This window comes from Microcaecilia unicolor, chromosome 1, assembly GCF_901765095.1.
Source record: "Microcaecilia unicolor chromosome 1, aMicUni1.1, whole genome shotgun sequence".
In the NCBI taxonomy this organism is placed as follows: Eukaryota; Metazoa; Chordata; class Amphibia; order Gymnophiona; family Siphonopidae; genus Microcaecilia; species Microcaecilia unicolor.
Genome location: NC_044031.1, coordinates 696827256 through 696853961, shown reverse-complemented (window position 1 = coordinate 696853961; position 26706 = coordinate 696827256). Strand labels below are relative to the sequence as shown.

Genomic DNA, 26706 nt, shown 5'->3' with positions numbered 1-26706 from the left:
CAGCTTACAACCATTTGTCTCATAACTAATAATGCAAAGCAATGACAAGTCCATTATCAACGTTTTATCAACCCTTCCCCCAACTCCCCAATCTCCTCCCCTATCCAAATGTATAAGTGTTAATTTAAGTTGTGTAGATAGAACAACCTAGAATCCATTAATAACCCCCATCACCAACTACCCTCTATATAGAGATCTTCAAGAGAAACTATGTCAAACTACAAGAATACAACGTTATGCCTACTAGGGAGTCCCCTGATTTTCGTCTCTCCACCAGAGCCATCCATCCACTGCCACTCACTAAAGTCCAGTCTCAATATTGGGGGAAGTTCTACGCCAACACACAAAGGGTGAAGGAGCAGAAAAGGGGACCCCCACAGACTCACCTTAAATGCGGGCCCCCACCTCCCTGGACCTATTCTGCCACTTAACCCAGGCCAATTCCAATTGCCCAAAGCCCAAGAAACACCCCCACCCATCCCTTCCTAATTAACCTAAAGACCTATTCGAAAAGCACCCAGGGACAATACGGAATGATGCCCCCCTTCTATTCCTCCCTCCCCCCCCTTGCAGATTTCCTGGAAATGGGCATTTACAAACACTTGGTCCAATCTCCCTCTATTTATGGATTGACCAGCATACTACATCCTTTAGGACTAAGGATCTGCAAATAAGGTAGCCAAATTTGAGTGAAAATTTTCCTTCATTTGTGGGAGTCCCTCACCTCTCTGGCCTCCCTAGCCGCCAAGAGATGTATCTGGTTCCATCATTGCCAATAAACTGGGGCCTCCGGCGAGGTCCAGTATTGTAAGACACACTTCCAAGCCACCAAACTCAATTTCAGACATAAAAGGCTAGGGTGGCAACCCAGGGGAGCAAAGGCTTCAGGTTGCAAGTCTTGCAGTCTCTAGTCTTGTGAGACCTGCAGTGGAGTTGCTTCCTGCACTGTATAACTTAAAGCAAATAAGAACGAAGATGTAGGCACAGATAGTGGTGGCCCTACCATTACGCCACCTGAGGCGGGGGCCACAGGCTGCACGCTGCAAGATCAACACTCTCCTCTCCCTCCTCAACCCTTTACCTTATTTGTTTCTTTTCCAAAAGGTGGCAGTAGCAGCAATTCCCTTAGGTTGCCCTGCCGCCAGCACCAGCCTCTTCTCCCACTGCAGCCCGTCTCTTGACGTAACTTCCTGTTTCCTCAGAGACGGGACGCAGTAACGAAGAGGCCACTACTGGCGGCAGGGCAGCCTATAGGAATCGCTGCCGCCTTTTGGAAAAAAAAATAAGGTAAACGCCCCTGCGCCCAGTCTAGCATCTCATCCCTGCCTCGGGCAGCAGATTACCTTGGGCTACCCCTGGGTACCGAGGTAGTAGGTGATGCTCGTGGCAGCTTTTGGTGTCTCCCTGCCATACTTACTGCATTGTGCCAGCCCTGTGGCCATATAGCATTCTAATTGGTGAGAGGTATTATAGTTATAATTTGAGTCAAACGTGGATGCAGACTTGTTTAAGAATGCCATACTGATACATGTATTTGATAAAACAATTTTAAAAAATGAGCTGGCTCAGTGACAGCATTGGGCACTCCCATGTAAAAAGACCTAGATAATGAACTTGGATCAGTTCCTCTGAATTTGCCAGAGGGAAGGGAGTTCCAGCAGTCATACAGTGGTGACACCTAGTGGCTGGATTTAGAACCTATGTTTGCAGAGTTCTGGAAGGAACCCAGGTGCCAGTTACTGTCACTACGATTGGGTTTTGTGAATTGGGAGAGGATGTAAAATAGGGGGAAAATCACCAGATAGTTGTGAAAACTGAATGAGCTGAATGGCCAAAGAAGCAGGAGGAAAACTGCTGAGTCTTCAAAAATAGTTTGTGTTTAACAACTTACAATGAATGATATTTGTGTTCTAATAACTATTGCAGCAAAAGTCTGAAGAGGAAGAAAACCCAAAGCATGTAGAGATTCAGAAGGCGATGGACACTCTTTTCCTAAAATTGGATGCTCTTTCTAACTTCCACTTCATACCTAAACCGGTTAGTATGTAACATTAACTTGTTTAAAGCTAAGAGGAAAGGGCTACCTGGATGGCCAGTATTTCACAAAATTCTTATTTGTATGGCAGTGTTCTTTATTGTAAGGCCTGGGAGCTAATGGCATCTCCTGTTGATGCTGGGGGTGACCCTCTGACTCTGTTCCCAGCACATTCCCCTTCCCTCTCCCCCCCCCCCCCCCCCTTTTCAGAAATTTGCTGCTGTCACTGCCGCTGGCATTGTCCTGTTCTCTACCTGTATCACACAGCTCTCAGTGAGTTTGAAGTGCATGCTGCCCTTACTGAAAGAGTGGTTCAAGTAACAGCCTGAGAACCAGGGAAGTCGGGTTTAATTCCACTCTCCATTATGTCAAGTACAATTTAGATTATAAGCCTCCTTGGGCAGGAAAATAACTGGGGCACATGAGTTATAATTTGTATCTCGGTTTTGGAAAAGATAATCAAGCCTAAAGCCAAAATCCCGCACTAGTTATCAGGAGCTCAGGCACAGTGTGGTTCAAACTCAGAGAGTCATGTGATGTTGAAAGAAAACAGCATAGCTGTTCCAAAGTTGATAGTGTCGGTAAGCCTCTGGAGCGAATTTGAGGGGGGGGGGGGTGATTTAAAAAGCTGGCAGAAGAGCCGTCTTGAAAGTATTGGGGCTTGGATCAGAATGACAGAGGCTGACTTGTGAGAGCTGAGACTGGCTGGGATGAGATTTGAGGATAGAATGTGTTTTGGAGAGAATATTTGGAGAACAGGAATGGGAGGGGAAGCAGATAGGATAAAGATCTGTTTCTTGAGCTTCACTGTAGTGGGGAGGAGATTTTGTTTCAGGCAAATGAGGTGCTCTTCACTTGAGATGGCAGGGCTGACCACATGATAAGAGCCCCCCCCCCCCCCCCCCAATCGACTGTGTCTCATGTGAAAAACATTGGTATACTGTGCCACTAGTATGAGTACATAGCATAAAATCTAGATGTGTGTAATATCTCATGGAATACCTGTGTTTTTTTTATGTTTTTATTAGTGAATAATTTACTCAGGAGAAATGAGTTTGAAAACACCTGGGAGGAAATAGTTGTCATCTGTACCTGAATGGTATACCACTTCAATAGCTTTAGAGCTTGCAGGCAATATATAAGAAATTAAATAAACGTTAAAGACAAATCTTGTTTAAAAGACAAAGTAGGGTGGTAAAGATGTGCAAACCAAAGCAATAGGGCTGGCTTCTCCTGTGGAGCTGCCAGTTACAAATGTGATGCTCCTGCTTTGTATAACTGTTGCAGCTACTGGAAATAGATGTCTGCCATTATTGTTTACTGTGAGCGTTTGGCCCTGTTTGTGTTTTTCTAATTGTTTTAAAACATTTTTTGTCAGCCTGTACCGGAAGTGAAGATTGTTTCAAATCTCCCAGCAATAAGCATGGAGGACGTAGCACCAGTGAACATCAGTGATGCTGCACTCTTGGCTCCAGAGGAGGTCAAGGTATGTACTTCAGTGGAAGGTAACAAACACGTCCTCCAGCAAGGACTGAGTTAGACCTTGTTCCAAAACATAGAGGCCGAATTACATGCTTGTAAAACCATAAGATAAAACTGGAAGGAACCATTCAGGATTACCCAGTTCTCTTTCTGTGAAGTAAAATATGTTTCCCTGTGTGGTCCAGTAATGTCCAAGTCTCTCGCTTTTGCGTGTCATCTCCCACATTCCCACTGGGAGTCAGGATCTCCTTCTGAGCAACTTCCCCTTCCAGCGGCAGCAGGAGACGTCTTAATAAAACGTCATCTCCTACTGCCACAGTACCAGTCTCGTGAAAAGAGCTGTGGGACTGGTTCCACGACAGTAAGAGAATACGTTTCATTAAGGCATCGCCTGCTGGAGCCACCAGTTGCCGTCAAGGTGTGCCAGGAGCGGAACTGGGGGTGTGCCCTAAATTTCACGCAGAAAAAGCTTGGCCCCTTGGAAGCTCTGTAGTGTACACAAAACAAATTCAATAATTTAGTTCCTAGCACTTAGGTAATCTTCCATTTTTCTGAGCCATATTCTTTTAGAAGGGGAGAAATGAAGACTAGCACTCAGTAAACCACTACTACTACTTATTTCTGTAGCGCCACTAGAAGTACCCAGATGATCCCTGCTGGACAGAGCTTACAAACAGGACAAATAAGGGATTAGGGAGTTATATATTATGAGAATGACTTAAAAAAACAAACAAACACTCAGCTGCTGTCTGATGGTGGGGAGTGGTGGTAAGATTTTGGATACGCCTGGGAGATGGGAGGGGAGGGGAGGGGAGGTCATGTCATTTCCTGATGTTTCATATCAGTACTTTTTTTCCCCCAAAATTGCTTTGGCAATACAGAAGGTTAAAAAAAAAAAAAAGAAATTACATGAAAAAAAAGAACATTCCATAAGTAACAATTTACCTTCTTTCTTAGACCACTATTTAACAAACTAGAAGAAAATTAAAAAGATAATAGGAGATCTCAAGAAGAAGAAAAAAAGAAACAAGAAAAAGCTTAACACTAACCCATAAGTTCTTCACATCCTAATCAGAATTGGAACTTAAACAGTCTTCTTGAGCTCTATGAAAGACTTTAATTGTTCAGGCAAGAAGAAAACATATATTTAATCCCTCCAAGCCATACCAAACATTTGCAAGGATAAACCAGTAAGAATGATACCCCCAATATTTGACGTCTCTCATCTTAAGACAAGAAAAGCCGTTTGTTGATCTTGTGTTGTTCTACTGATGTCGGGATAGATCCAAACCTTTTGTCCACAGAAAACCTTAGAGTTAAGGAAGTAAAATTTCATAACATTGTTCAGATCATGCTCAAAGACAAAAGAAGCCACTTTCAGATAGTACTTTTAAAGTGAAAAGGTGAGGAAATACTTCACAGAAAGGGTGGTAAATTTGTGGAGTGGCCTCCCGGTAGAGGAGGTACAGAAGAAAGCTGTATGTGTTTCAAGTAAACTTGGGACAAGTAAATAGCATCTGTAAGGTAGAGGAAGGGATAGTAGATGGTGTGAATGGGCAGACTAGTTAGGCTGTATGGTCTTTATGTGCAGTCATTTTCTAGGTTTCTATGAACGTACAACCAGACCTGTGTGTACAGAACACATGCTAAAATATCATTGTTTTTGCTAGGAAAAAAACAAAGCTGGTGATGTGAAAACAGATTCAGAAAAGACAGCCACAGACAAAAAACGAGAGAGGAGGAGGAAGAAGCATCAGAAAGGTCTCAGGCTGAGAGAGAAGCTGAAGCGGCAAAAACTCCTGGAGAAAACAAAACTTGGAGACGCACAAAATAGATACGACAAGCAAGTCACTTCTGCCAGGTTAAAAAAGCTCACAAAAGAAGGCAAAGCTACTTTGCTTACGGTAAGAAATAATTTAAGTGGTTTGTCCTTTTAATAATGTATTCACCTTCTAGGACAAATTTGGGAAGCTGCCTGGTTTGAACCCTGCTGAGCTGGTTGGCCGCCGATACACTGGGTAGCGCTGCTGAATATCGGATCTAATTGACCATGGGCAAACCTACTGGGTTAGGGGTGGTCTGGAGGTGGGTGTTGGGTGGAGCCACTGCTTTACTGGTTAGCCATTAGTGAACGGAATATTGGCACTAATTAAGTGCATAAAGTTAGAACAGCAAAAAGGTTGAATTAACAGGGCACTGGTTTGAATATCAGCCAGTGCCCAGTTAAACTTCCAGGTGACAGCAGATACCTGGATATTCAATGCTGGAAGCCAAATTTTATCTTTTTAATAATTTATTTATTGATCAACATAATGCAACTTTTTAATGCACATCTTTTTGAGGTTTTAATAGTTTCTTCCTGCATTTGTTTCCTGTACATAACTGGGAGTGCTTCGGTATACCAATAACTTATAATCTGAAATAAATTTGAGCACCCTGCACAGTTCAGCAGTTCCAACTGTAGAGCCCTTGCTGGGTAGACTAGAAGGACCATTATTTACCATAGTACTCATAGGCAGTGGTAATTAGAAGTTGATTTTTGTGTTGTAAGCTGTTTAGCAGTATATGAAAAGGCTGCAAATGGCACAAAATACAGCAGCTAGGCTTCGCATGACACCGGATTATATGCAGCCTTACGCAATAGAACCTCTGGTTCTAGGGACTACCTTAGATTTCATCTTCCAGATTGCAAGAGAGTGTGTTATAAGTCAGGTGCTAAATGGTGGAATTCACTGCCAATGGTAATCAAGGGTCAGCCTGATTACTTGGTATTTTGCAAATGACTGAAAACTCTCTTTTTTTGAGAGGTTTCTATCCATTGATAGAGTATCTTAGATTGCAACTGGCCTTCAGTGGTCTGTATTTGATATTTTGTTTATGGCTTTGTAAATCTTGTCTGTTGTTTATTTACTGTCAGCCACACTGAACTCGAGTATATTCAGGATATTGTTGGCTATAAATGTCAAAATAAATAAATAAAATATATCAAATTTTCAAACTTCAACAAGGTCTCTTAACTCCCCATAATACTTACTGTGCACTCATGGGTCAGCTGCTCCTTCAAGGCTCGCGGCTGGGTAATCTGAATAAAGCAAAAAAAAAAATGGTATATGTATACTAGCATACAGTATGGAAATACAAGGCAATCAGAATAATAAATGATTATTCAAGAACAGCTTTTCAAAATACTCAAAAAAAATAGCTTTTACAAAATACTAAAAAATTGAGTTTTCAAAAATGGGGAGGAAAAGACCTCATAACGACCAGAATCAACAATATTTAGGCTTAAAAAAAATAACGGCCAGTTTGTAATGTGATTGGTCAAAAAGTAATCATGGGTCAAGAAAAACCTCCCAAGAAAAGTCATGCAGAGTAGATCAGAAAATTGAACAAAACTTGAATAGTCTTCGTGTCATCTACCCCACAATCAATTATGTGTATCCATTGGTTATTCCACAAATGATTTTTTTTTTTTTACTGATCAACTATTCATCAATTTATATGTAGAAAAATCAAATACTTAGCTTTTAAAGCACAGATGCAAATGTTCAATCTTCTATTGATGAAATTACATTTCTTTACTATTCCTCATGAGCTTAATAGCTTGAACCTAATCAAGTTCAAGTCAAGGCTGAGGTCCCATGATTACTTTTTGACCAATCACATTACAAACTGGCTGTTATTTTTTTTTTAAGCCTAAATATTGTTGATTCTGGTCGTTATGAGGTCTTTTCCTCCCCATTTTTGAAAACTCAATTTTTTAGTATTTTGAAAAGCTGTTCTTGAATAATCACTTATTATTCTGATTGCCTTGTATTTCCATACCGTATGCTAGTATACGTATATATATATATTTTTTTTTTTTTTGCTTAGATCACTCTATTTTTTTAATGGTATTTTGATCCTTTTTTTCTGGTTGGGTAATCTGAATGCCTAAACTGATCTTGCTGTTTTGAGATGAGGGGGAGGAGAGGTTGTTTTTGCTGTAGAAATGAAAATAGAATACAACTTAACATACATATTTTTTCTGCACTGTATGTGGAATTACTGCTTCAGCAGAGGTCTATTTTAAGTTTATTTCTCAAAATATATTTATCTGCCAATTAGATGAAATAAAACTGCACCATCATTTCCTAAAAAAGGAGTGAACCACAGCATGCTGACGGGAGAGCGAAAAACAAACTCCGGTGCATGTGTGTGGGGGGGGGGGGGGGGGGGGGGGAGGGGGAGCAGCCAATAGAAAGTGCCACTGGTGGATGACCTCTTCAGCTGGCGAGGCTTGGGTATCTCTGCCAGCAGACAAAGGTACATGGGGTCATGTGGGAAGGAGAGTGGGAAACAGAGAGAGTAGGGTGAGGGGCAGAGGGTGGGGGTAGGGCTAAAAACAACTGTTTGGCTATATGGCTGTTCATCATTCCAACAACTGAGAAATATTGAAATCCAAAAAGTCTCTGGTCCCAAGCTTTTCAGATAGTCGTCAACCTGTACCAAGTAACAGTAACATACCAGTTTGATGTGTATGAATCAAATGGCAATTGCTCTTAAAAGAATCAAGAACTTTTTTCAGCAATTGCTAAAAGGTACTTATGAACCCCAATATATTTTCCCATACATAACATTTTTTACATACCAATACTGCTTCAAAACCAAGACAGAGATGGTATAAAACATCTTCTCTATCAATATTATATCTCAAAGAAGGCTAAAAAAAATTAAAATGCCATTTATGTTACCTCCAAAGAAATTGACTCTAATCACAAAAATATGCTTTTATCTATAATTCTAAAGGTTAGTCATTTTTTTAATTTTTGTTTTTGTTATTTTTACAACTTTAGACATCATGTTACATATATCCAGATTGAGGACAAAAGTACTGGGTGCAACATCTAATTGGAGGAGTGGCCTAGTGGTTAGGGTGGTGGACTTTGGTCCTGGGGAACTGAGGAACTGAGTTCGATTCCCACTTCAGGCACAGGCAGCTCCTTGTGACTCTGGGCAAGTCACTTAACCCTCCATTGCCCCATGTAAGCCACATTGAGCCTGCCATGAGTGGGAAAGCACGGCGTACAAATGTAGCAAAAATAAAATAATTGAGCTTCCTTATTTCATAAATAGAGAAATGGGACCAATAACTATAAAACAGCATCAAGTTTGTACTCAGTTTTAAAAACACTTTTTTTTTTAGGGCTGATGTTCTTTAGAACTGCGATAATGTAAAGAGCTAAATTCACTTCTAAAGGGCTTAAAAGTGGAGTGGAGGAGTGGCCTACTGGTTAGAGCACCAGTCTTGCAATCCAGAGGTGGCCGGTTCAAATCCCACTGCTGCTCCTTGTGATCTTGGGCAAGTCACTTAACCCTCCATTGCCTCAGGTACAAAATTAGATTGTGAGCCGTCCTGGGACAGAGAAATATCCAAAGTTCCTGACTGTAACTCACCTTGAGCTACTGCTGAAAAAGGTGTGAGCAAAATCTAAATAAATAAATAAAAGTGGTTCATATTCACTTACTTAAAGGAATTAGTCACATAACAAATGTGCAGAGGAACTCTCCCCCCTCCAAAGTCCAAGTAGGAGTCCTCTTTTCATAAAGTGAAAGGATGCTGTGGAAGCTGTCTCAAAAGATTTCCAGCACCGCTTTAAAACAAGTTGCACATGTCAAAACATAGGGGAACTGTCTCACTACCACCACCTATAACTAATGCTCACTTAAACAGCCATCTCAAAAGTTTTTCCCACAGTGCTGTAAAGCCCTCAATTCCTACTTAAACATTTTCAAAACATCGGGGAACTCACCCAGCTTTACCTCCAACTACTGAATGGCACTCTCTAAACAGAAGCCAAAGGAAGCAAAGCAATGCCATGATAGCCATTTTAAAGGGATTTTCCCCACACAACTTTGATAATTTCCTTGGCAACTGAAACCATCAAACCAAGAAAACATCAGCGATATAACATCTTTCAACCTTTAATAATATAGACCTGATGTAAACAAAACAAAAAACCACTCATACCTACTATAATTTCAGGAGGACATGGGATCATAAGTTGCCTATTTTCCCCAATATAGACCAAAAATAGTAATGACATTTTTTTCCTCCTTTTAAGGAAGATATTATTTCCTATTCAAGCTTTTTGTTCTTGGTTGTTTGATTAAAACTTATAAATAAAGAATTAAAAATGAATGCTAATAAGTAATATGAGATATATATTACACAGGAATCTACTAAAAGGACATATATAAAAAAGGGAAAAAACCCACTAAAAAAGCACAGGGGTTAAAGAAGTCCATACAAAAATGTTATTCTTCAGAATACAGAACATATAAAAGTAGCCATACTGGGTCAGATCAGTGGCTCATGTAGCCCAGTATCCTGCTTCCAACAGTGGCCAATTCAGGTCACAAGTACCTGGCAACAACCCAAATAGTAGCAAGATTCATGCTTCTGATCTGAGGGACAAGCAGTGGGCTTCCTCATGTCTAGCTCAGATACACTAACCGTTGATACCACATCCTTTGGCAGTGAGTTCCAGATCTTAACTATTTGTTGAATGGAAAAATATTTCCTTCTGTTTATTTTAAAAGTAGTATCGTGTAACTTCCTTGAGTGTCCCTTGACTTTGTATTTGAAAGAGTGAAAAATAGATTTACATTTACCTGTTCTACAGCACTCAATATTTTGTAGTCTTCTATCCTATCTGCTCTCAGTCATCTCTTTTCCAAGCTGGAAAATCCTAGCCTCTTAAGCCTTTCCTCATATGAGAGGAGTTCCATCCCCTTAGTCATTTTGATCACCCTTCTTTGAACCCTTTCTAATTCTACAATATCTTTTTTTTAAGATACGGTGACCAGAATTCCACACAAACTCGTGGTGTGGTCGCACTATGGAGCAATACAGAGGCATTATAATATTCTTTGTCTTATCCCTTTCCTAATAATTCCTAGCGTTCTGTTTGCTTTTTTGGCTGCTGCCACACACTGGGGAGATTTCAGCGTATTGTCCACAATGACATCTTTTTCTTGGGTGCTGAATTTAGAGTGGAACCTAGGATCAAATAACTGTGATTTGGATTATTTTTCCCAATGTGCATCACTTTGCACTTGTCCAGATTAAATCTGATCTGCCATTTGGATGCCCAATTTTAAGGTCTTCCTGCAATTTTTCACAATCTGCATGCATTTTAACAACTTTTAATAGTTTTGTGGCGTCTGTAAATTTAATCACCTCACTCGTTTCTATTTCCAGATCATTAATAAATATGTTAAATAGCACCAGTCCCAGTACAGATCCCTGGGGCACTCCACTATTCACCCTCCTCCACTGAGAGAATTGTCCATTTAAAGCTACCCTCTATTTTCTATCCATCAACCACTTCCTAATCCACAACAGAACATTACCTCCTATCCCATGGATTTTTAATTTTCTCAGGAGTCTCTCATGAAGGACTTTGTCAAACACTTTCTGAAAATATAGATACACTACATCAACTGGCTCACCTATATCCACATGTTTATTCACACATTCAAAGGAATGAGGTACATTGGTGAGGCAAGACTTCCCTTGGCTGAATCAGTGTTGACTCTATTTCATTAAACCATGCTTCCTATTCATAGTTTCCCACTATTCCAGTACCTGTGGGGTAGCTGTGTCCGTCAACCAGCAGGTGGAGATGGAGAACTTAAAACTGAATTGAGATATATCTCTCTTGTCATTCAGGCCAGCTCCTCAGTATTTTCTATCTCCAGCAGGTGGATGGACACACTTTTCAGCCTCCGGTTCTGACTGGTTTGCTCCTGTTGGTCAGCTGGTCCCTAGTTGAGCTTTGCGAGTGGCTTGAGTCTGCAGAGTCATATCTGGAGTTCTTCAGATCACTATATGTGGTATCCCGCAAATTTACTACTTCTCTCCCTTCACCTGTGTCCTGTGGTGCTCTCCTTTTCCAGTACAACAACCTTAAAAAAATAAATAAGTAAAAAAAAAAAAAAAACAGAAAAGGGAAAGTGGTTTGCTGAATAATGTGGGAAAGAGTGTCAGTCTTGACTGTTTCTCATCTGGGAAAAGACTTGTGGAGATTGTGAGCTTGGGGGGGAGCATCCAGCAGTGGTAATTTTGTCTAAAGTTTGACTCGGAACTGCCTAGAGGGCTGCAAGTTCTGCTTGGTGTAGGGGAAGGATCCTGACTCACCACTTGGGACACTGTGTGCTGCGCTGGTGACACGAGTGAATGGTCTCTCCTGTGGAGGCAGTTAAGCGGTGTTCCTGCTGTGGGACCTGCTGGCCGGCATTGGGGGTTGCAGTGCTTGCAAGCCAGGAGTCCTGTGGGATGTGGAGGAAATGGTTGGCAGCAGCACATCTTTGGATTTGGTGCAGCATTCAAATATGCCGGGGTCTTTGGGCTCTCCAGCAGGGCTGGTGCACAGTTTGATGCAGGAGAGTGCAGGAACAAGCTCCATTTTGTCAGAGCCAACTGGCAGTGAGAAGCTGATCTCTGGCTGATCATTTTACAGCTTCAGGGCTCGACAGAGTATTCAGCTGCATCTGGATCTTTTGTTTTTTTAGGAATTTATATTGCTCTTACACCAGGGCTATTTACTGAAGCAGGGTGCTGCAAGGTTCTTCAGTTTCTCACCCCGCTGCCACTTCAGCTCCTAAGAGATCTTAGCCTCATGTGTCCGCTCCTGGAGATTTATTTCTTCTTCTCCTTCCTTGTGGCCTCAGTCTAATCAGAGGAGCCATTGCTCAAGGAGCCGTTAGAGAAGGGGGATGATTTTAAAGTACTGAAGTTTTAAAAAGAGGAGCTCGGTACTCTTTTTTTTTTTTTTTTTTTTTTTCCTGAGGTACTGGCAGTGCTTTCCATTGAAGAGCCTTTTGCTTCGGCGTCAGGGGGTTCCATCTTCGTCGATCATCAGGTGGCATAGAGGTCCTTCTAAGATCTTCCCAATGCATCCAGACATTCAGGACCTGATTACAACAGAATGGGTCTCACCGGATGTGGGACTGAGGGTGGGGAAGAGCTATGTGTTGCCTCTACCTGTTTAGTTCTGGAAGAGAAAGATAAATTGCAGCTTCCAACGGTAGGCTCCCTGGTTACGGTGATGACTAAGAAGACCGCCTTGCTAGTGGAAAGGGACATTGCCCTAAAAGACCTGCAGGATAGGAATCTAGAAGGCTTGCTGAAACAAGCATTTGACGTGGCATCTTTGAGCTTTCAAGCGACAGTGTGCAGCTCATTCATGGCAAGAGTTTGCCTGAAATGGCATCAGCAATCATCAACGCAAGACAGGTGCTGTTACACCCAGCTGGAAGCGAAGTTAGCCTACTTGGAAGATGGTATTTATGACATGTTATGGGTTACAGCTCGCAGTATGTCTTTGGCTATCACGGGATGTCGGCAACTCTGGTTGTGGCATTGGGCAGTGGATGTAGCGTCAAGGTCACATCTAGTTAAACTGCCCTTTCAGGACAAGTGGCTGTTTGGAGAAGGTATCAGTAACTTGGTGAGAGAAACTAAGCCACAACAGTTGCCGGAAGGTAAGGCGAAGACCTCTGGTTGTCCATCTTCAGGAGGCTCTCGATTTTTGACACAGCAGACCATACCAGCCTGGTCGTCTGCAATATGGTCAGAAGTCCCACTTTCAGGCATGACAGTCTTCCTTTCTTGCAAACAGAAAGTCCTCTTCCCAGTCAGCTAGAGTGCCCAATGCCTTCAGAGCTTCACAATGATGCAAGGCTGGTCCATTCTTCTTTTCCTTCAGTGGGAGGACATCTTCAGGAGTTTTGGCTGGAGTGGACCAAAATCACATAAGACCAGTGGGTTCTGGATGTTCTTACTGAAGGTTAGAAGTTCTCCCGTCCAGTCACACCTTTCTTTTTGCAGTCTCCTTGCTGAAAGGGAATGTTAATTAGTGAGACGATACTAACATGCTCACAGTGCTATCAGAACTGTCAAACCAAGGACCTTGTCCATGATTTTCTTTTGTGAACACTGAAGAGAAATATTTGTTTAGCATGTTCGGATTATCATCATCACTCTCCACATAGCCATTCTCAGCATCTTTCAGTCTACCAATTCCATTCCTATCTTTTCTTCTTTCCCCAATATATCTGAAAAAGTTCTTGTCACCTCTGTTAACATCTTTAGCCATTTTTTCTTCTGCCTGTGCTTTCGCTAGCCGTATTTCCGTCTTCGCTTCTTTGAGTTTAATCTGATAATCTGCTTTCCGTGGTCCTCTCATTGCGTTCTTCTGTATTTCTTGAACGGAGCCACTTTTGCCCGTATATTTTCCAGGTACTTGTTTGGAGAACCATATATGCTTCCTGTTTCTCTTGTTAACAAGGGAATTAGCAAACAAAAGCTCCGAGAAGACCACAGGGTGTGTGAAGGAATATATCCATGCAATTTAGCATGCCAAAATTTTGATGTCTGGCAATCAATGCATAAGTCAAACAGTCTACTTTAAAACGTATACAATAAACAGTTGGCAACTTAATAAACCCTGCAATTGATTTTGTCTTTGTCACTTCCAGTTTGTAGAGATTTTTGAAGATTATCTTCAGTGAGTCTTTGTTACTGGAACAGCCAATTCATCATCCTGCATCTCTCAAGACAGTCTAACGCATTATAAAGTAGTTGTGCAAGATCTATTTTTCCTTCAGTTTGGGAGGGGGGGTGTATTCTGAAAACCATATCTTTGACTTCATATCAGTAGAATCAGTGTGGTTAAGATATGCTAAGCATAGTTCTTTGGTATTATGTATAATTGTGTTGTCTAGTATCATCACTCTTTCCCAGGTAGAGAACTTCAGATTTTAATAAATTCACAGACAAGTAATTCAGCTTCAATCACACATCTACTTGAATCAAACACAGAGCCAGTTTTCTAATAAAGCGTAGATGTAATATCCGGCAAGGTTAAAAAAAAAAAATTCCTCTCCTTTATTTTTCCCCCGTGCCAGACACAGATCATTTGCAAATGCTAGCAGAGTTAATCTGTCCCATGCTGTTTTCTAAAACCAGCTTGTTTGGAATCATAATGACCGTGCTCAATCAATTGCAGTTTTACCACCTGTTTAATTTCTCAAGAAAGGATAATGAGACTCAAATGATATAAATTTGGCCCTTTTTCAACTGCAGATATATCATAGCTGCATGGTACAGGGACTGGTCTCGGGCTCTCAAGTCTCACAAGACCAGCTTGAGAGTTCCTGTGCTACACAGCTCAAACTTGCAGAGTGCAGGGAGGAAGACGTGCCCCGGCTGCAGCAGCATCTGCAACAAAAAAACCTTTTTAAAGGGCCACAAAAATCCTGGGAGCCAGAAACAAATTTCTAGTTGCCAGGGAGACATGGCACCTGGAATTTGTGGAGCCCTGTCTTACTGGAGGTCCTGACATTAAGCGAAGTGCAACAGAGTGGTGCTTCATGTGATATTTAGTATCAGCCTCATAAACACCATTACATCATGTTACCTGAATATGGAAATTCTTTGTCAAAGTTTTTCTGCAAACCAGAAATTGCCCCCTGGCCAACCTACTATCCAAATGTTAAGAACAAACATTACAAAATACAATCATCACCCTTCATCATGCATGAAGAGCTATACCCTTTTCTACACGGTGCAGTAGGCATCTCTGCTGATTTTCACTCTGTCCACAAGGACATGTGATGGACAAAGCCCAAAAGAACTCACAGTGCTCAGCTTGGAAATACTTGTACTAGCTAACCTGTCCAGCTGCAAGACCAAAGGAGGATTACTGGCCCTCTTTCCAATGGGAAGCATCTGTTGAATGCGGGGTTTGAGAGCAGCAGCAGCAGCATGCTGCAGTCTCTGGCAACTGTGCCAGCTTTTTTACCTTTGCCCATGATGACATCTGAGGTGGATGGGGTCCAAAGGGGGTCACGTTCAGCCCAGAAATGCTGAGTGCTGTGAGGTTACCCCTGTGCCATTCTTTATAGGGTTTTTGAAAGTACAGTTATAAATATTTTACAGCTCCAGAAGGCAATCAATAGAAATCAAACAAAATTAAAACATGGAAAAGAAAATAAGATGATACCTTTTTTATTGGACATAACTTAATACATTTCTTGATTAGCTTTCGAAGGTTGCCCTTCTTCATCAGATCAGAAATAAGCAAATGTGTTAGCTGACAGTGTATATATCAGTCCCTCATAGATGGTCTAGCAGGGTGGGTAGGAGATGTGTATGGGGACTTCAAAGCATTCCATAGTCTAGCAGGATGTTTGTGGGGAGGGGAGGGGAGGAGAGGGTGATAAGCAGTGAAATACAACTTATGGTTTATAGTGGGCTAAAAAAACCCAGATCCTTGTTAAGTCCTGTCCGTTGGGTGTCAAAATATTCAATCATTCTGATTTCAAAGGTTTTACATTCCTGAATTGTTTTAAAGTTACCTTTCAGTATTCTCACTGTGAAATCACTGGTACAGTGTCCTGGTTCTGTAAAGTGCTGTCCCACCGGGGTTGGGGCCCTACAACCTTTGCTCCAGGAGGATGAATTACTGAAGGAAATATTCCCATCCCCACCAGTACTGGCCTTCCGACAGCCACCCAACTAAAAACACAAGCTTATCAGAAGTAAACTGCCAACACAGACTGAAAGTGAACAGAAAGGCACACGTCCTTGTAATATATCTAGCTGCAAACTATGCCAAAACATTTCACAGGACCCCACAGTCATGCACAAAGGAAAGATATTCAACATAACGGAATCTTTCACATGCTCATCTTCCAATGTGGTATATATCATTCTCCGAGGACAAGCAGGCTGCTTGTTCTCACTGATGGGGTGACGTCCACGGCAGCCCCTCCAATCGGAACACTTCCTAGCAAAGTCCTTTGCTAGTCCTCGCGCGCCGATGCGCACCCGTCTTCCCGCCCGAACCGGCTCGTGCCGGCCAGTCTTCTTTTGTCCGCGCTCGGTACGGTCGTGTTTCGCCGTTCGCGCCCCAAAGTTGACCTCGCGCGTCGTTTATCGACTTCGTTCTACAAAAAAAAAAGGTGTCGGAAGGAGACCTTTATGGTTTTCTCCCTTCCCGTACTTCCAGTCTTTGCCCCGGTAAGTTTTCTTTCGTCGTCGGGGTAGGCCCTTTTTAGGCCTCGGTCGAAGTTTTTCTTCCCCCTATTTTTGTGGTGCCATTTTCGCCATTTCGAGTTTTGATCTCGCCGGCGCGATTTTTCCGCCCATGACATCGAAGTCTTCCAGCGGCTTCAAGAAGTGCACCCAGTGCGCCCGGGTAATCTCGCTCACTGACAGGCACGCGTCGTGTCTTCAGTGTCTGGGGGCTGGGCACCGCCCTCAGGCCTGTAGTCTGTGTTCCCTTTTACAAAAGCGGACTCAGGTAGCGAGATTAGCCCAGTGGAACATTTTGTTCTCGGGCTCTTCGTCGGCATCGGCACCGGGAGTATCGACTGCTTCGACGTCGTCGGCGCCTGGACCTTCATCTTCGCCCCCGATTGAATCGAGTGCATCGAGGCATCGGCCCTCTGCATCGGGGCAACATCGGAAGGCTGCGTCGGCGTCGGTGGTATCGAGACCTCCTCGTCTGCTGATGTCGTCGGACGGTGGTGCTTCGTCTGGAGTGCAGGTGAGGGCTGTCCATTCCCCTGCTGGTGGCGGTGAGCCTTCGGGTGGGTCTCCCCCCATCCCGAGGGCTCCTGCGGTACAGCCCCCCCGAGACCGACCTCCTTCGGTCTCGGCCCCGAGGAAGCGACGGCTGGATTCTACGTCCTCCTCGTCGGTGCCGGGAAGCTCCGGTGACATGCTTCGTCCCAAGAAGTCGAAGAAGCATCGTCACCGGTCCCCTTCCCGTGTCGGCACCGAGAGCTCTGGGTCGCCGAGGGAGTCGGCACCCAGTAGGCATCGGCACCGAGAGGACCGCTCGCCCTCTGTTCAAGAGGTGTCGATGCGCTCCCCTTTGGACAGCCCGGAACAGCCTCCACACCCGGAACAGACTCTGACATCGACGCCTGCATCGGCTTCCATGCCTTTTTCTACAGCCGCTCTGAACGAGAGTCTCCGAGCCGTTCTCCCAGAGATCCTGGGAGAGCTGTTGCGCCCTACCCCTCCGGTACCGGGGGTGCTTGCGCCACCGGTACCGTCGAGCGAGGCGCCGGCTGGCCCATTGCCCGGGGTGAGGTCTCCAGCGTCGGTGCCGCGTGCGGTACCGACTGCGGTAGCCTCCCAGGAAGGCTCCCCAACTACGTCGGCGGAGGGAGCTTTGCCGGTGCGGGCGAGGGAGTCTACCTCTCGACGCTCCCACCGTGGCCGTGGTTCCACGGAGTCGAGCCGGGCACGGTTGCAGACACAGGTCCGTGAACTTGTGTCTGACACCGATGGTGAGGCCTCGTGGGAAGAAGAAGAAGACATCAGATATTTCTCTGACGAGGAGTCTGAGGGTCTCCCTTCTGATCCCACTCCCTCTCCTGAAAGACAGCTTTCTCCCCCCGAGAGCCTGTCTTTCGCTTCCTTTGTCCGGGAGATGTCTACGGCCATCCCCTTTCCGGTGGTTGTGGAGGACGAGCCCAGGGCTGAAATGTTTGAGCTCCTGGACTATCCTTCTCCACCTAAGGAAGCGTCCACAGTACCCATGCATCATGTCCTCAAAAAGACATTGCTGGCGAACTGGACCAAGCCATTAAGTAATCCCCACATCCCCAAGAAGATTGAGTCCCAGTACCGAATCCATGGGGACCCAGAGCTGATGCGCACTCAGTTGCCTCACGACTCCGGAGTTGTGGATTTGGTCCTAAAGAAGGCCAAGAGTTCTAGGGAGCATGCTTCGGCGCCCCCGGGCAAGGACTCTAGAACCTTGGACTCCTTTGGGAGGAAGGCCTACCATTCCTCTATGCTCGTGGCCAAGATTCAGTCCTACCAGCTCTACACGAGCATACACATGCGGAACAATGTGCGGCAGTTGGCGGGCTTGGTGGATAAGCTCCCCCCTGAGCAAGCCAAGCCATTTCAGGAGGTGGTCAGGCAGCTGAAGGCGTGCAGAAAATTCCTGGCCAGAGGGGTGTATGACACCTTTGATGTTGCGTCCAGGGCCGCTGCTCAAGGTGTGGTGATGCGCAGACTCTCATGGCTGCATGCCTCCGACCTGGAGAATAGAATCCAGCAGCAGATTGCGGACTCGCCTTGCCGTGCAGATAATATTTTTGGAGAGAAAGTCGAACAGGTGGTAGAGCAACTCCACCAGCGGGACACCGCATTCGACAAGTTCTCCCGCCGGCAGCCTTCAGCATCTACCTCTACAGGTAGAAGATTTTTGGGGGGAAGGAAGACTGTTCCCTACTCTTCTGGCAAGCGTAGGTACAATCCTCCTTCTCGACAGCCTGCGGCCCAGGCTAAGCCCCAGCGCGCTCGCTCTCGTCAGCAGTGTGCGCCTCAGCAAGGCCCCTCGGCTCCCCAGCAAAAGCAAGGGACGAGCTTTTGACTGGCTCCAGCAGAGCATAGCTAACATCCAAGTGTCAGTGCCGGGCGACCTACCAGTCGGGGGGAGGTTGAAAGCTTTTCACCTAAGGTGGCCTCTCATAACCTCCGATCAGTGGGTTCTCCAAATAGTCCGGCAAGGATACACCCTCAATTTGGCCTCAAAACCTCCAAATTGTCCACCGGGAGCTCAGTCTTACAGCTTCCAGCACAAGCAGGTACTTGCAGAGGAACTCTCCGCCCTTCTCAGCGCCAATGCGGTCGAGCCCGTGCCATCCGGGCAAGAAGGGCTGGGATTCTATTCCAGGTACTTCCTTGTGGAAAAGAAAACAGGGGGGATGCGTCCCATCCTAGACCTAAGGGCCCTGAACAAATATCTGGTCAAAGAAAAGTTCAGGATGCTTTCCCTGGGCACCCTTCTCCCCATGATTCAGGAAAACGATTGGCTATGCTCTCTGGACTTGAAGGACGCCTACACGCACATCCCGATACTGCCAGCTCACAGACAGTATCTGCGATTTCAGCTGGGCACACGTCACTTCCAGTACTGTGTGCTACCCTTTGGGCTCGCCTCTGCGCCCAGAGTGTTCACCAAGTGCTTGGCTGTAGTAGCAGCGGCACTTCGCAGACTGGGGGTACACGTGTTCCCATATCTTGACGATTGGCTGGTGAAGAACACATCCGAGGCAGGAGCCCTGCAGTCCATGCAGATGACTATTCGCCTCCTGGAGCTACTGGGGTTTGTGATAAATTACCCAAAGTCCCATCTTCTCCCAGTGCAGAAACTCGAATTCATAGGAGCTCTGCTGGATTCTCGGACGGCTCGCGCCTGTCTCCCAGAGACGAGAGCCAGCAACTTGTTGTCCCTCGTCTCGCGGGTGCGAGCGTCCCAGCAGATCACAGCTCGGCAGATGTTGAGATTGCTGGGCCACATGGCCTCCACAGTTCATGTGACTCCCATGGCCCGCCTTCACATGAGATCTGCTCAATGGACTCTAGCTGCCCAGTGGTTTCAGGCTGCTGGGGATCTAGAAGACGTGATCCACCTGTCCACGAGTTTTCTCGAATCCCTGTATTGGTGGACAATTTGGTCCAATTTGACTCTGGGACGTCCTTTCCAAATTCCTCAGCCACAAAAAGTGCTGACCACGGATGCGTCTCTCCTGGGATGGGGAGCTCATGTCGATGGGCTTCACACCCAAGGAAGCTGGTCCCTCCAGGAACGCGATCTGCAGATCAATCTCCTGGAGTTACGAGCGATCTGGAACGCTCTGAAGGCTTTCAGAGATCGGCTGTCCCACCAAATTATCCAAATTCAGACAGACAACCAGGTTGCCATGTATTACGTCAACAAGCAGGGGGGCACCGGATCTCGCCCCCTGTGTCAGGAAGCGGTCAGCATGTGGCTCTGGGCTCGCCGTCACGGCATGGTGCTCCAAGCCACATATCTGGCAGGCGTAAACAACAGTCTGGCCGACAGGTTGAGCAGGATTATGCAACCTCACGAGTGGTCGCTCAATTCCCGTGTAGTGCGACAGATCTTCCAGGTGTGGGGCACCCCCTTGGTAGATCTCTTCGCATCTCGAGCCAACCACAAAGTCCCTCAGTTCTGTTCCAGGCTTCAGGCCCACGGCAGACTGGCATCGGATGCCTTCCTCCTGGACTGGGGGGAGGCTCTGCTGTATGCTTATCCTCCCATACCTCTGGTGGGGAAGACTTTGTTGAAACTCAAGCAAGACCGAGGCACCATGATTCTGATTGCTCCTTTTTGGCCGCGTCAGATCTGGTTCCCTCTTCTTCTGGAGTTGTCCTCCGAAGAACCGTGGAGATTGGAGTGTTTTCCGACCCTCATCACACAGGACGAAGGGGCGCTTCTGCATCCCAACCTCCGGTCCCTGGCTCTCACAGCCTGGATGTTGAGAGCGTAGACTTTGCCTCTTTGGGTCTGTCAGAGGGTGTCTCCCGCATCTTGCTTGCTTCCAGGAAAGATTCCACTAAGAGGAGTTACTTCTTTCTATGGAGGAGGTTTGCCGTCTGGTGTGACAGCAAGGCCCTAGATCCTCGCTCTTGTCCTACACAGACCCTGCTTGAATACCTTCTGCACTTGTCTGAGTCTGGTCTCAAGATCAACTCTGTAAGAGTTCACCTTAGTGCAATCAGTGCATACCATTACCGTGTGGAAGGTAAGCCGATCTCAGGACAGCCTTTAGTTGTTCGCTTCATGAGAGGTTTGCTTTTGTCAAAGCCCCCTGTCAAGCCTCCTACAGTGTCATGGGATCTCAATGTCGTTCTCACCCAGCTGATGAAACCTCCTTTTGAGCCACTGAATTCCTGCCATCTGAAGTACTTGACCTGGAAGGTCATTTTCTTGGTGGCAGTTACTTCAGCTCGTAGAGTCAGTGAGCTTCAGGCCCTGGTAGCCCAGGCCCCTTACACCAAATTTCATCATAACAGAGTAGTCCTCCGCACTCACCCTAAGTTCTTGCCAAAGGTCGTGTCGGAGTTCCATCTGAACCAGTCAATTGTCTTGCCAACATTCTTTCCCCGTCCTCATTCCTGCCCTGCTGAACGTCAGCTGCACACATTGGACTGCAAGAGAGCATTGGCCTTCTATCTGGAGCGGACACAGCCCAACAGACAGTCCGCCCAATTGTTTGTTTCTTTTGATCCCAACAGGAGGGGAGTGGCTGTAGAAAAACGCACCATATCCAATTGGCTAGCAGATTGCATTTCCTTCACTTACGCCCAGGCTGGGCTGGCTCTTGAGGGTCATGTCACGGCTCATAATGTTAGAGCCATGGCAGCGTCGGTAGCCCACTTGAAGTCAGCCACTATTGAAGAGATTTGCAAAGCTGCGACGTGGTCATCTGTCCACACATTCACATCTCATTACTGCCTGCAGCAGGATACCCGACGCGACAGTCGGTTCGGGCAGTCAGTGCTTCAGAATCTGTTCGGGGTTTAGAATCCAACTCCACCCCCCTAGGCCCATGTTTGTTCTGTTCCAGGCTGCACTCTCAGTTAGTTGGTAAATTTTTTTAGGTCAATCTCGGTTATGTCCTCGCCGTTGCGAGGCCCAATTGACCATGGTTGTTGTTTTGAGTGAGCCTGGGGGCTAGGGATACCCCATCAGTGAGAACAAGCAGCCTGCTTGTCCTCGGAGAAAGCGAATGCTACATACCTGTAGAAGGTATTCTCCGAGGACAGCAGGCTGATTGTTCTCACAAACCCGCCCGCCTCCCCTTTGGAGTTGTGTCTTCCCTTCTCTTTGTCTTGCTACATATGAGACTGGCCGGCACGAGCCGGTTTGGGCGGGAAGACGGCCGCGCATGCGCGGTGCGCATCGGCGCGCGAGGACTAGCAAAGGACTTTGCTAGGAAGTGTTCCGATTGGAGGGGCTGCCGTGGACGTCACCCCATCAGTGAGAACAATCAGCCTGCTGTCCTCGGAGAATACCTTCTACAGGTATGTAGCATTCGCTTTCAGTGTAAAAAATGCAACGAAGGTTGTTATATTGGAGAAACAGGCCAGATGCTTAAGACAAGATTCAATTTACATAGACATCACATGAACAATACTGCTAGTAGGGCCCCAACCCTGGTGGGACAGCACTTTACAGAACCAGGACACTGTACCAGTGATTTCACAGTGAGAATACTGAAAGGTAACTTTAAAACAATTCAGGAACGTAAAACCTTTGAAATCAGAATGATTGAATATTTTGACACCCAACGGACAGGACTTAACAAGGATCTGGGTTTTCTAGCCCACTATAAACCATAAGTTATATTTCACTGCTTATCACCCTCTCCTCCCCTCCCCTCCCCTCCCCACAAACATCCTGCTAGACTATGGAATGCTTTGAAGTCCCCATACACATCTCCTACCCACCCTGCTAGACCATCTATGAGGGACTGATATATACACTGTCAGCTAACACATTTGCTTATTTCTGATCTGATGAAGAAGGGCAACCTTCGAAAGCTAATCAAGAAATGTATTAAGTTATGTCCAATAAAAAAGGTGGTATCTTATTTTCTTTTCCATGTTTTAATTTTGTTTGATTTCTATTGATTTCTATGTTTGTGCAGCGCTGCGTATGCCTTGTAGCGCTATAGAAATGCTAAATAGTAGTAGTAGTAGTAGTAGTGATTACCTTTAAGAGTGGACTAACACGGCTAACACACCACTTTACAGCTCCAGAAGAAATTGGAGAGTCATGGGGGTAGTGTCCTATTGTGAATTAAAAACCGGTTAAAGGATTGAAAACAGAGAGTAGGGTTAAATGGTCAGTATTCTCAGTGGAGAAGGGTAGATAGTGGAGTTCCCCAGGGGTCTGTGCTGGGACTGCTGGCTTTTTAACATATTTATAAATGATCTAGAGATGATAGTAACTAGTGAGGTAATTAAATTTGCTGACGACACAAAATTATAAGTTGTTAAATCGCAAGAGGATTGTGAAAAATTACAAGAGGACCTTACGAGACTGGGAGACTGGGCATCTAAATGGCAGATGACGTTTAATGTGAGCAAGTGCAAAGTGATGCATGTGGGAAAGAGGAACCCAAACTGTAGCTACGTAATGCAAGGTTCCATGTTAGGAGTCACCGACCAAGAAAGGGATCTCAGCGTCATTGCTAATGATACGTTGAAACCATCTTCTCAGTGTGCTGCGGCAGCTAAGAAAGCAAATATAATGTTAGGTATTATTAGGAAAGGAATGGAAAACAGTGAGGACGTTGTAATGCCTTTGTATCGGTCCATGGTGCAACCTCACCTCGAATATTGTGTTCATTTGTGGTCACCGCATCTCAAAAAAGATATAATGGAATTAGAAAAGGTACAGAGAAGGGCAACGAAAATGATAAAGGGGATAGGACGACTTCCCTATGAGGAAAGGCTGAAGCGTCTAGAGTTCTTCAGCTTGGAGAAAAAATGGCTCAGGGGAGATGGTAGAGGTCTATAAAATAATGGGTGGGGTGGAGTGGAATGGGTAGACGTGAATCGTTTGTTTACTCTTTCCAAAAATACTAGGACTAAGGGGCATGCGATAAAGCTAAAAAAATAATAAAATTTAATATGAATCGGAGAAGCTTTTTCTTCACTCAATGTGCAATTAAACTCTGGAATTTGTTGCCAGAGAATGTGGTAAAAGTGTTTAGCTTAGCGGGGTTAAAAAACGTCTAGACGGCTTCTTAGAGGAAAAGTCCATAGACCATTATTAAATTGACTTGAGGAAAATCCACTGCTATTCTGGGATAAGCAGCATAAAATGTATGGAACTTTTTCAGGATCTTGGATTGGCCACTGCTGGAAACAGGATGCTGGGCTTGATGGACCTTTGGTCTGTCCCAGTGTGGCAATACTTATGTACTTATGTTTTGGGTTAAACTGGTGTCCTGCAAGTTATCCCGTTGCTTTGCTACCATCCTCTTCCCAGGAAGGGATCCTTTGTATTCATTCTATGTCTTTCTGAATTCCATTACTATTTTTTTGTCTCCATTGCTTCCAGAATCCATTCCATGCATTCACTACTCTTTCTTTGAAAAACAAATTTCCTGGTGTCACTCCTCTGGGGGTTTCATATCATGACCCTATTTTTGTTGCTTCCTTTCCTTTGGAAAAGGTTTGTCTGTGCGTTAATACCTTTCAAGTATTTGAATGTTGCAGGGTTCTGCTCGCTCTCCTCTCTTCTCCTCTAGGGTATATATATATTTAGGTCCTGAAGTTTTATCTTATAACTTCAGCATTTCAATTGTCTTTCTCTAAATCACCTCTAGTCTGTCTCATTTTTGAAGGCTACATCTCAATCTTCTAAGTGGAGCCTTAATGCTTCTTCTTTTGTTTTGTTTTTTTCTGCTTGTGCCCTTTATGGGCAGACTAGACAGGTCTTATGGTCTTCTCTTGCGATCATGCTCTGTTTTTTTTTGTTTTTGTTTTTTTTTGGGGGGGGGTGGGGTTGTATGCTGTTCAGCAGTTCTCTGGCATTGTTGCACTGTTTTGCCACCTTGAGAGCATCAGACATTATTACCCGAAGTCCCTTTCCTTTTTGACGCAGATCAAATGTCTCTCCAGCCAATTACATCCATTTCCTTTGGATTTCTGCAGCCCAAGTTCAAACTCATTACTTCATAGTTTTTATTTTTCTGGCATTGATTCTTCACTGACTATGCATACAGCTTTTTAAGGTCACTTCTAATTTTTGTCTATTCCCTTTAGAGTGGAACATGACGTAGAAAAAGATTGAACTCTGGCCTTTGGTCTTCGTTCAACCTAAGCAACTACAGAAATCAGACTGCACATTTAAGAATACCTGTTTTTTAGGTCACAGTTCTGCTTTCAGTTGAGTGTTCCCAAACAGTATAGCCTTTGGAATATGGACTCAGCCTGCTGTAGAATATTTTCTTGTGTATAAGCACAGTACAGTGATCTTTACTATCTTGGAAATATTTGTTTTCTTACAGGACCAAGGGAAGGATAAAGCTTTGAAGTCATCACAAGCATTCTTTTCTCAGCTACAAGATCAAGTCAGATCGCAGATTAAAGTTACCAAAGAAGCACAGAAGAAATCCAAGAAACCCCAAGAACTTTCTGCTCATAAACTCAAACTATAAGACATCATTTTGAGGCTGCCTTGTACATACTGTTCAAAAATGCCTTTAAATGGAACTGTTTTTATAATAAATGGCTATTGGAATATTTATATGGGTTTGAATGTTGTGTGGGGATGGTGGGATAGACGAATGGACTTAAGAATGAGAGGACACAGAAGGGGACTGGAGATTTAGAAGTATTGGGAGCCAGCAGCATCATAGAGACACAAGAAATGAGAAGGAACAAATAAACTGTGAATGACTAGAAAGATAGAGAGAGGTGGAAAGTACAGAGTCTTAGAGAGAAATAGAGAAGAGAGGTCAAGAAAATTTACAGAAAACAATGGCAGACAATGTTGACATTAAAGATCTCCCACACACTCCAGAGATACTCACTATTTGCTCCCAACTACCTGATACTGGTCATGCAGACTCCTTTATTTATAAATACTCAGATGCTTTCAAACTGCTCTGACTTAAGCAAATGCTGGGAAAGTGAAATTTCACAACCCACTGACGATGTTACGTGGGAAAGAATGTTAAATTCCACATTTTAAAAGTTCTAAATCATCTTCTGTTGTACAGTCCATGTTGTTTTTTGTGCATAGATCTTTTTGGACTCCTGTGAAATCTAACTATATTGATCCTTCCTTAACACTTGTTGGTCTTGTAAGCAAATGCCTGGCTCATTTAACAACATGCTATTTGATTGGTCTTGTATCAAACCATATTGGTCAGATGTTTGGAACGACGGGGTAAAGCCACCACAAGGGTGGAGGTACACTGGAATCCTACGCAAGTAGATGCGCAAAGAAAGGAGTAGGAAAAGTAGGCTCTTCCAAAAAAACCGGAGACGGCGTGTGTGGAGAATCAATTCTTTATTCTATCACAAACACTGTAACACACTCAATTCGGACTCGACACAGCTGTGTTTCGGCGAAAAAACACGCCTTCATCAGGAGTCTTGAGATACAGTTGATGATATAGTAGATGGTATATATTTGATAATCAATTCTATGATGGTAGTGGTATCAATTGTCACTATCGTCCAATGTAGTATCAAGATAAATCTCCGTAGCATGCAAGTGCTTCTGGCAAATCGCTGCACATTGGACGATAGTGACAATTGATAACACTACCATCATAGAACTGAT

At 44.6% G+C, this 26706-nt stretch overlaps 1 protein-coding gene across 1 annotated transcript in view; it reads left to right on the top strand.

Moving 5' to 3' along the window:
• Positions 1-26391, top strand: part of MPHOSPH10 (M-phase phosphoprotein 10) — a 59220-nt gene extending 32829 nt beyond the window's left edge. Inside the window, exons 8-11 of the mRNA XM_030188530.1 lie at positions 1927-2037; positions 3414-3521; positions 5188-5421; positions 25424-26391. Coding sequence (XP_030044390.1) covers positions 1927-2037; positions 3414-3521; positions 5188-5421; positions 25424-25573 — 603 coding nt within the window. The 3' untranslated portion in view covers positions 25574-26391. The remainder of the gene's footprint in view (positions 1-1926; positions 2038-3413; positions 3522-5187; positions 5422-25423) is intronic.
• Positions 26392-26706: the final 315 nt, after the last annotated feature.